At 34.2% G+C, this 10,756-nt stretch overlaps 2 protein-coding genes across 2 annotated transcripts; both read left to right on the top strand.

Annotated features, from left to right (window-relative positions):
* The first annotated feature begins 1,456 nt into the window (after nt 1–1,456).
* Nucleotides 1,457–3,358, top strand: LOC115973877. The gene has a single exon (XM_031094117.1). It carries the CDS (start codon nt 1,457–1,459, stop codon nt 3,356–3,358), a length of 1,902 nt encoding a protein of 633 aa, XP_030949977.1.
* A 4,233-nt stretch (nt 3,359–7,591) lies between these two features.
* Nucleotides 7,592–9,499, top strand: LOC115973878. The gene has a single exon (XM_031094118.1). The coding sequence runs from the start codon at nt 7,592–7,594 to the stop codon at nt 9,497–9,499; it is 1,908 nt and encodes a 635-aa protein (XP_030949978.1).
* Nucleotides 9,500–10,756: the final 1,257 nt, after the last annotated feature.

Consider the following 10,756-nt stretch of genomic DNA (forward strand, 5'->3'; position numbering starts at 1 on the left):
ATCCTAAATGATAAATGTAAAAATTCATAAATACTACTCACCACCTCAGTAAGTTATGAAAATATTATGAAAAATGTTGTTGTGGGTGCCCGAGAACCGAGGATGAAGTTGAAGAGTTGCAACATTGGTGTGGAAATGCCACGGGCTACGGTCCCGAGGAGGAAGGTCACCCGAGGAGAGAAAGGGATGAGCCAAAGTACTCTAAGGCATTCCCAGTGGGAATGAGGATCTAAAGAAAGAGAGTCAGTGGTCATAGGGGAAATTTCTAGTTTAGAGTAGCTTGTCACCTCCGCATTAAATGGTGGACAACAATTTTATCAGCTACATTGATAAGGAAGTGACCTGAACAGTGTAAGTCATAGTTAAGCAAACTCCTTCCACCACCTTCTTCAGAGGTAGAAAGAGACAAGTGTCATGAGAGAAAGCCAATTAGGTAGGAATGGAGGAGTATATAAGAAATAAGGGGTTTACAAAAAGGAGGGATCGAAACACAAGTAAAAAAGCACAGAGAATCAGAGTGAGAAGAGTGAATAGTAATAATTCTTATGTAATTGAGGTCTCCTCGGGCCAATCAGTATTGACAAAGTGGTTCTTCCCTATAATAAGATTGGCCTTTTTTGTTCCTTATTTTTCTCCTTGGGCGGAGTCACCCTTTGGTTGTTTGTTTCCCTTTCTTATAAATTCATTGTTTAGGGTCACAATTGGAACAAACCCAACCTCAATTCTTAGTGGGCCTAGGCTGTTGGTTCCTTTGGTCCCCTACAGTTGTGTTTATAACAACTCTAAAGCAAACTCGATTTGAATAAATTCAATAATCAGATTAAGTCAAAATTTTTAATTTTTGATGCTAAGTTCTTTTTTGTTGGGAAGATAAAAAACAAAGGATAATTTTAGAAATCTATATTTAAGTTTAACATAATTCATGCATGCCATAATTAATACGTTAATATAATATACCGCTAGGCTCAACTCAAAACACTTGGTGAAATAGTGTCACCCTACATTCAAGTGGAGGATAAAATATACTTGTATTTTCGGTTTTTATCATGCTTTTATTATTAAAAGTAGAAGAATAAAAAAGTGGGGATAGTTTTTTACTTTTCTTCTCATTACCATTTTCTCTCATGTTTTTTCCTCAATTTGGAAAGGAAAGAAAAAATGATAGACCCAAGTAAAAAAGCCCCATCTTTCCGCTTTTCTTTTCTATCCCTTTGTACTCCAACCAAACAATGAAAAATAACATTTTCTTTTCCCATTTCTTTCCCCATTTTCTATCATCTTTCTCTTTAATTCCAGTCCATTGGCTAGGCAACAAGACATGTATAGCCTACAGTTTTAAATCAATGACAAGGTTTTTCAATTCCTTTTTCATTTTTGGTTTAGAAATGGAAGTTAAAGTGATAATAATAAGAAAACTTTGCTAATTTTTCAGCTACATCTCACAAAAGGGGAAACCATGCACCTAGATTTGATTCCAGGAAAATTGAAGGTCCTTTGGGATGTATGGGGTATTGATACCCTAGTCATGGTGAGCATAGCGTTGCAAGTCATTCTCACTCTCCTTGGTAGCCGCAGAAGATACATCCCAGGACTTAAGATAAGATTCACAATTTGGTTTGCCTACTTGTTGTCAGGTTCAGTTGCAAAGGTTATTATAGGTAAGCTCACCACAATAGAAATCAGTGACACTAAGAAACACGATGTCACCTTGGAACTAGAGGCGCTGCTTGCACCCATGCTCTTGGTTCAAATTGGGAATCCGGATACCATTACTGCCTATTCAATAGAAGATAATAAACTTGGATTGAGGCAGTCACTTAACTTACTCTTCCAAGTGGGTGTGGTAGTGTATATCCTTGTTAGGTGTTGGAATAGTTCTTTGCTGTCCATCCTATATTTGCCAACATTTTTGGCCGGAGTAATCAAGTATGGAGAGTTGGCATGGGCTCTTAAGTCAGCATTAAGGAATTATGGTTTAACCATTGAAGAAATAAACCATGAAGAAAATGTTCCTTATTTATTCCGAAGGCTACCTAAGGACATTCCTGGTCTAGAGTTAATCTTAAAGGCTTATTACCGCTTTAATTGCTTGAAGCCTCACCTTGAGAACTGGCTTTATAAGCCCTTATATGAATCTCTTCCATGGATGTCCATTGATGCATATTCAGCTGAGGATGTCTTCAGAATCACAGATTCTGAACTTGGCTTCATGTACGATGTGCTCTATACAAAGGCACCTGTAACATATACGTGGGTAGGTTATATTCTCCGTGTCATCAGTTTTTTCAGTTTAGCATCAACTTTCTGTGCATTCACAATCATGTTCAAGACTGCCATTTTACATCATATGGATGCTGGCTTTACCTTCTTGGTACTAATTGCAGCTATCATTCTAGAGGTTTATCAAATCTTACTATTACCCTTTTCAGATTGGGCAATAATTGAAATAACTAAGCACCATGATATGCCAATTATGATGCCATTCTTGCGATTTATAGTCCCAAGAGCAAATAAATGGAAAAGATGGTCTAATTTATTGGGACAATTCAATTTGTTAAACTTCTGCCTTCATGATAAGCCACTGAAGTTCGATAGAATCCTCAAGTTTCGAGGCTTTGATATGGAGTACAAAAAGAGCAAGAGTAGGACCCGTGTGGAGTTGGCTAAAGGATTGAAAGAACTTATGGTGCAAGAAATGAAAGAGGTGGATGCAATGAGAGATTTAAAGCCCATCACCCAAAGAGGTCAATGGGCACTTGAAAGGTATGGATGCCTCAATCATGAATTCAAATGGAGTGTTAAGAGAGATTTCGATAAAAGCATTAGCATATGGCACATTGCAACAGACATTTGCTACCATTCAGATGTTCAGAATGCCATTGCAAACTCTCAAATTGAAATGGGTAAATTATTGTCAAACTATATGATGTATCTTCTTGCCATGCGTCCTCACATGTTATGCACTACCACATCAGATATAATATTCCAACATACCTACACTACACTCCTGACATTCTTAAGAACAAGACCATCAATAACAAGAGATGAAAGTGAAGCTTGTAGGATTTTGAGGATAGAAGAACTTCCCAAGGAGTTAGACTTTAATAGAAATAAGGAAACTATGGTGACATCTAACTGGCATGTCTTAAATGATGCACAGAGACTTGCTAGGAGTTTGATGAGCAGAGAGAACAGATGGCACATCATTAGCAGCGTGTGGGTGGAGATGTTGTGCTATGCAGCAAGCAATTGCCCAATGGATTTCCATGCTGAACAGCTAAGGCGAGGTGGGGGATTGATCACTCATGTTTGGCTTCTCCTAGCCCACAAGACAGACAAGTTTTATACCAGTGAATAATGCATTTTTTTTTCAATGTATTTGTTTGTTATATATGTTCTGAGGTATTTTAGCTGTAATATCTTGTAAATGTAATCCAATTATTATGTGAAAAGTTTGAAGGGATATATATCATCTCCAACAAATCCTGCTCTCATGTTAGGATGAAACTAGCTTCCTTCAAATGCGGGTTAGAGATACATATATGTTAATTATGATGGTAATACTACGTCCTTGTATTTAAAATTTTCATTGGTTTCTATCCCTTACCGTTTGGTTGGCAACTGGCAAGACATTCCAATTCTTAAAACTGAATATATAGCCACATATATATTGTTATATTGTGGCTATTAAGTAATAAAATATTAAATTTTGACAACATTAAACAAGGGTAAAAAAAAAACATATTTTGGTCCCTGTGTGTTCAAAAAGCTCTAGTACAATCGAAAAATAGGATTTAGATGTCCAACAACTTAAGCAACAGATTAATTGTTAAAGTTATGATTTTATCCAAACAAATAGCTCAAGCAAGTATTTCAACCACTGGAGCAATTGGTCAAGTTAAAATTTAGTCCAAACAAATACTTCAAATCAGTAATTGATCAAAGTTACAATCTAGTGCTTCAACCACAGTTTCCAATCACCTAATCTAAAAGCAATAAAATTAAATCAATGTACAACATACAAATTTGTTAACGAAATGAAAAGGTAATAAAGAACATCTTCAGAGAAAAAAAAAAACACTTTGAAAAATCCATCCCCGTCGAAATTTATAAAAGAAAAGGTTATAATAACATACTTACAAAACTCTTGCTGTTGGACTCTCTATGTAAAGGCAGTGTTTTGATTTATTCAATCCTCCTTTCATTGGGTTTCCACTTTCCATTAGTTGCTTGTATTTTAATATGCATTAAGCTTTCATTTGATTCAATCTCTGGTTCAAGAAACCAGCATACCTTTATTCTTTTTTGCTAAATGCATGCCTTCATTCTCTCGGGCGACAAGACTAATTAAATAGGTTTAAAGCATGTCATGCAAGTTGCTACTTGCTACTTTGGGCAAAAGTAAAGTCCGACCAACCCAAAAATAATCACTTGCATGTGACATGTCACCTTAACTATCTTTTTCTCTTTTGAACGGTTTCTTTTATTTTGTTTTGATTTTGAAACATTAAATCAGGAAGCAATTTTTTTTTTCTTTCTCAAAAAAAAAAAAAAGGAAACAAATTTGTTTTTTTTTTTTTCATAATTAATTGTTGTATTAATTGTTTTGTTTGGTCCATAATAAAAATGGTATCAATGATTGATGTGATAGACTGGAATTAGTTTAGGTGTGTGTAATGCCCTTTCACTAGAACCGCCATTGATATTAATTAAATTTATTGCACACTAATTACAATCAACAATCTTAGTTGTTTATTATATATAAAATAATTTTAAGAAAAGGATCATAGTAATTGTGTAAAATTTTGTAAAATTTATTGTGCCTCTAGACTTATATTGTTAATGCATTATACTCTTGGTGAGAATCATGTGGAATTTTTGGGTACATTAAATGGAAAAATAAAAATAAATAAATAAAAGACAAGAAAGCAGAGTTTTTCATTTTCATGTGGGCTAAACTAAAAAGCTATTGTAGATCTCTTGCATGGTAGATTCACAAAGGACTCCTAAGAAGAAAGCCAAGCTTAAGGCCCTTATAAAGTTTCACGTGAGCGGGGCTCAAGGAGTAGGGAATAAAGCAAAGGGTCCAATACTATGATACCACAGATACAAGCATCCCAAAGCACTATTACAAGGTAAGAATAATTGGTTCCCCAAACTCCATTTTAAAAGTGAATAATTGGTACCATATAAATAAAGGTCATTAATACTTAATAGAGATCACTTAGTAATGAGCAACCCTCATATATAGGCTATCAAAGATAAGAAAATCATCCTCCAACTCGAGCAAAACTTTGTAGAAAAGAAGAAAACAATCTCCTCCCCTTTTGGTTCTTTGATTCACATTTTCTATTAGCACTGCTGGAGGTGAAGGAGACACTTCCTTCACACCAATCCTCATTGGCTATCGATCAAAAACCTCATTTTTTTTTCCATTTCTTTTTTCTGATTGCTGTATGCTTCACTATTACGTTCTATCTTGCTGGAGTTAGGAACTCGGTCGCTCAGGTGCGTTACATGCAATATTTTAACTTCTTTTTCAAGTTTATGTCATTTTTAAAAAAAATAATTCAATAGTTAAATCAATAGAGAAGAAAATATTTGAACCCTAGTTCTCCTTATAAAGAAAACAGACAATAACCACAAGCCCACAATAGTATATGATACGACTTATCAACAACACTCAACTTCTATAATATATTCCATACATTACATAATATGATGGATTTTACATAATTTATTGGATTTCATATTAATAGAATACGGATTTAATAGATGTGCAAGTTCTATTACCTTATGATTTATTTATTCTTTTTTTTTCTATTTAAATTGTTGGTCGGAAGGTTGTCTTGTTAATTAAAGTGCATTTTAGATGTGCCTTGTTAATTACTTATTTTCTAAAAGTATGATAGATAAGATTGGGTTAAAATTAAAAGGAAACAAAAAAATTGGTATGGAAACCTGTCAAAATTAGCTCAAAAACCCAAATAAGTTGATTTTTTTTTTTTTTTTTACTAATAGCAAACTTAATCACTTAATACACATGCATTTGCCAAAGGTTTCTTTTAACTTATTTGCTTATGTCCAATTTTAAAAAAATAAAATAAAAAAAAATATATGTATAATTATACTTTCATCAATTTTCAGTAAATAAGAAAATAAGTTTTTAACCAAAAAAAATTGCATCCACAAATTTTTTTTGTATATAAAATATTGAGGATTGGGATTGTAATAAAATTTTGTAGCACCTATCACATCTTCTATATGCATATTAATTTCGTATCCTTTACCTTATGCATGCATGCATGTTCGTAAATTGATATCTACATACCACAATATATAGCAAGGTAGGCATGCAATGAACGTAGAATTGCTCCAGATGCCTTTGTAGGAAAAAAAAAAAAAAAAAAGTAATTCGTAGATATGCATGTATGTTTACACAAGCTATACATAATCACATATGGAACATAGAACTTCTTTCAATTCATGATATGTCCATGTGTATTATTTAAACAAATCATATAGTTTTTTAAATAAGTTATGTTACAAAAGTATATGTAGATAGTCTTATCAATAGTAGTAAATATTGCATAAAATTTCTCTAAATCACGGTTGGGAGACAAACTTTTTTGAATCTACTGAGATTCCAGATTCACTCATCTAACAAGAGGGATATCAATTACAAATCTGATATGAGAACCATTTTGTTCTTCCTTTTCGGCCTAAGCTAGCTACCATGTGAACTGTAAACTGTTGCATTATATTCCTCATGCTACTTGGTTTCGATTTGTAAGTTCTTTTTGAGCTGTTCTGTTTTGGTGTTTGGACTACTCGTTTTTTTGGTTTTTTTGAAGATTCCCATTTCGTTTTCAAGAGTGACTATTGTCACTGGGCTAAACGAATCACTTTGCCTTTTCATATTGGTAAGGTTTCGAAAAAGAATTGCATGTGTGGAATCATCGGACCTAGAGATGTCTGTCTCTGGCCATACATTCCTTTCCTTCTGTTTTGAGTCATGACCAAATCTTTATTGCCAGCTCTTTTCGTATCCTAGAAACTTGTTTTTCCGTCCATTCAATTCGATTAAGATCTGGATTGATTAAAATACTCGTTACTCCTAAACCATTTTATAAATAATTATTATTTTTAAGATAAAAAGGACATAAGTAAAAGCATGAATTCTATGAAAATCTTTGAGTTGAACCGAATTCAAAGTGAGTTATATATTTTATATGTACTTAGGAATCATATTTGGTCTAAGCTAATTAATACCCATTTTCACCCGTGCATTACCCTATCCAGGTAAATATTGTATATGACTGTTCCACATTGAAATTGATGGATTTACCAAAGTCAAGTACCATAGGGCTAAGTTTATTGCTCAACATAGAGGTTTATATACATTTGTAGAAGATTAATTATTGTTACACACGCTGAGTTATACATTGTTGTATACACTCCAGCTGAATCATGTTTTGACTTGTGAAATGGTGAAATTGTATTTTGAAAATGAAAGGATGAACTTCTAATTAGCGTAGTTTCAAAATATGTTTATGTTGCAGCTGCATTCTAAACTTTGGCAAAAGGAGAAATGTTGATCATCGACTTGCTCCCAGGAGAATTGGAGGAACTATGGAATGCGTGGGGTATGATTACGCTAGCCTTAGTGAGCTTTACTTTGCAAATTGTGCTCACTCTCTTAGGCGGCCGCAGAAGGTACATCCCTGGAATCCAAATAAGATTTATAGTTTGGTTTGCCTACTTGTTGTCTGGTTCTGTAGTGAAAATTATTATGGGTAAGCTCACTACAATTGAGGTCAGAGACATTGAGAAACAAAATATCACTATAGAACTAATGGCACTGTTGGCACCATTGCTCTTAGTCCAAATTGGAAACCCGGATACTATTACTGCCTACTCTATTGAAGATAATAGATTGGGGTTAAGGCAGTTACTTAGCCTCCTTTTCCAAGTGGGTATTGTAGTTTATATACTCATTAGGTGCTGGACTAATTCTCCACTCTCATTTCTATACCTGCCAACGTTTTTGGCTGGAATAATCAAGTATGGAGAGTCAGCTTGGGCTCTCAAGTCAGCACTATGGAACTCTGGTCTAACCACTGCTGATCTTGCCGAAGAAGAGAATGCTCTTTCTTTATTCAAAAAGCTATCAGAGGACATTCCCGATCTAGAATTGATCTCAAAGGCCTATTACCGGTTTAATTGCTTCAAGCCTCACCTTGAGAACTGGCTTTACCAGCCATTTTATGAATCTCTTTCATGGATGTCCATAGATGCATATTCAGCTGAGGATGTCTTCCGAATCACTGATTCTGAACTTGGCTTCATGTATGACGCGCTCTATACAAAGGCTCCTATTATATATACTTGGATAGGTTGCATTCTCCGTATCATAAGTTTATTTAGTTTAGTTTTCACATTATTTGGATTCACAATCTTATTCACAGAGGGCTTCATAAGTCATACAGATGCCGGGTTTACCTATTCAATGCTAATTGGAGCCATCATTCTAGAGGTTTATCAGATCATCCTATTGCCTTTCTCAGATTGGGCGATAATTGAAATGATTAAGCACTATGACATGCCATTTGTGATGCCTTGCTTGCGAGTTCTAGCTCCACGGTCATATAAGTGGAAGAGATGGTCTAATTCACTTGCACAATTCAATTTGGTAGACTTCTGCCTCCGTGATGAGCAATTCAAGTTCGGTGGAATCCTCAAGTTTCATGGAATGGACATGAAGATTAGAAAGTGCAAAAGTAAAACTCGAGTGGACTTCCCCAAAGAATTGAAAGAACTGATGGTCCAAGAGATGAAAGAGATTGATATAGAGAGAGGGTTAAAGCCCATCACTCAAAGAGGTCAATGGGCACTTCAAAGGTATGGATGCCTCAACCATGATTTTAGATGGAGTATTAAGAGAGATTTCGACAAGAGCATTACCATTTGGCACATTGCAACAGATATCTGCTATCGTTCAGATAATGCTCAATATGATACTACAAACACCCAAATTGAAATGTGCAGATTGCTGTCTAACTACATGATGTATCTTCTGGCAATACGCCCTCACATGTTATGCAGCACCACTGCAAAAATCATCTTCAAACATACTTCCACTAAACTCTCGACATTTTTAAGAGCAAGGCCATCAACAATAAAAGATGAATATGAAGCCTGCAGGATTTTGAGGACAGAAGAACTTCACAAGGAGTCAGATGCCGATAGAAAGAACGAAACTATGGTCACGGCAAAATGGCACGTGCTAAGGGATGCACAAAGATTAGCTAGGAATTTGTTGGACAGGGAGAACAGATGGCTGATCATAAGTGGTATTTGGATGGAGATGTTGTGTTATGCAGCGAGTAATTGCCCTGTTGATCACCATTCAGAACAACTTAGGCGAGGTGGGGGATTGATCACCCATGTCTGGCTTCTCTTAGCCCACAAGACAGATAAATTCAGTACAAGTGACTGATATATACCATTGAATTCAGAGTATCAAAAAATTATTTCTTTCAAATAAAATTCAAGATCTGTCAAGGGATATTTCTACAATAAATGCATATCACTTGTTGGCTTCTATAAGAGGTTTCCTTTGATGGTGGTGTGGACTAGAGTCATGTGTAATTTATGGATGGTAATACACTGTTTTTATTTTAAGTGATTCTTCTACTTTTTTTATTTTATTTTAGAGGAGTCTTGAAACAAAGGCTTACGAATAACATTGATGAAGTCATTGCCAACAATATTTACTACAATGGCATTGAGTTATAAGAATTAATTGATCTTTTTTCTTTCGTACAGACTACAGACATCTTTAGGAAACCATCAAAATGCCTAGCACACTTCTACTTTCATTCTGAACTATTTGTTGGAAGTTTTCCATATGATCCGTATATAATTATAATATAAAAGTTAAAATTAAAAAACTATATTGATCCTAGTGAAGCTAAGTAATGGATTATTTGTCACTTATTCCCAAATTAACACCATCACAATAATAATTACCACAATCCAATGCGATAAATAAATAAATATATATATATATATACAGATTTTGTTGAAAGTGGAAAACTTTTGAAGAATTCTTCAAAAGAAAAATCACTTTGAGGGTATCTAACCTTACAAGAAAATTTTCTACTATAGAAGATATAGTTGTTACAAATTTGTTTATACTTATAGAAACAGACTAGACATTAGGGACATTTGGTTTGCTGTGATTACCCTTTATGTTATATACATTACGATAATGTGACATTAATGTTTTTGGTTTATTTTATTTTTTCTAACATTACCATAATATAAAATTACAAAATATATCGCATCATCTTAATCTCATCATCTTCCTAAATAATATAATGTCATATTCTTATATTGAGATTATATTAATGTAAAATTACAATAACACAACGTAACCTAACTTTACGACTAACCAATGTTTTGTAACCCCAGCACATGACTCATTTGTGATAGCCGGTTAGGTCCATAAATGTAGGTTGGAAAATTGTAACAAAAAGTTTGTCTTGTATGTGCTTAAAAGTCTATTTGAAGTCCAAGATTCAAGCCCAAACCAGCTCAAAGCAAAAGGATGTAATTGGAATCTAGACACCTAGGCCCAATAAGCTATCCAAACTCTAAAATTTTGAGCTCTAATTGCTAGAGTATAAAATGATTAATTACAAACGAATCTGTTTAGATATTACTTTTTACTAAAAATTGAAAATTAAAAATA

The sequence above is a fragment of the Quercus lobata genome, chromosome 2 (genome assembly GCF_001633185.2).
Source record: "Quercus lobata isolate SW786 chromosome 2, ValleyOak3.0 Primary Assembly, whole genome shotgun sequence".
Lineage (NCBI taxonomy): Eukaryota > Viridiplantae > Streptophyta > Magnoliopsida > Fagales > Fagaceae > Quercus > Quercus lobata.

Coding starts and splice junctions, on each gene's coding strand:
- LOC115973877 (XM_031094117.1), top strand. CDS start 1,457: ATGCACCTAGATTTGATTCCAGGAAAATTGAAGGTCCTTTGGGATGTA.
- LOC115973878 (XM_031094118.1), top strand. CDS start 7,592: ATGTTGATCATCGACTTGCTCCCAGGAGAATTGGAGGAACTATGGAAT.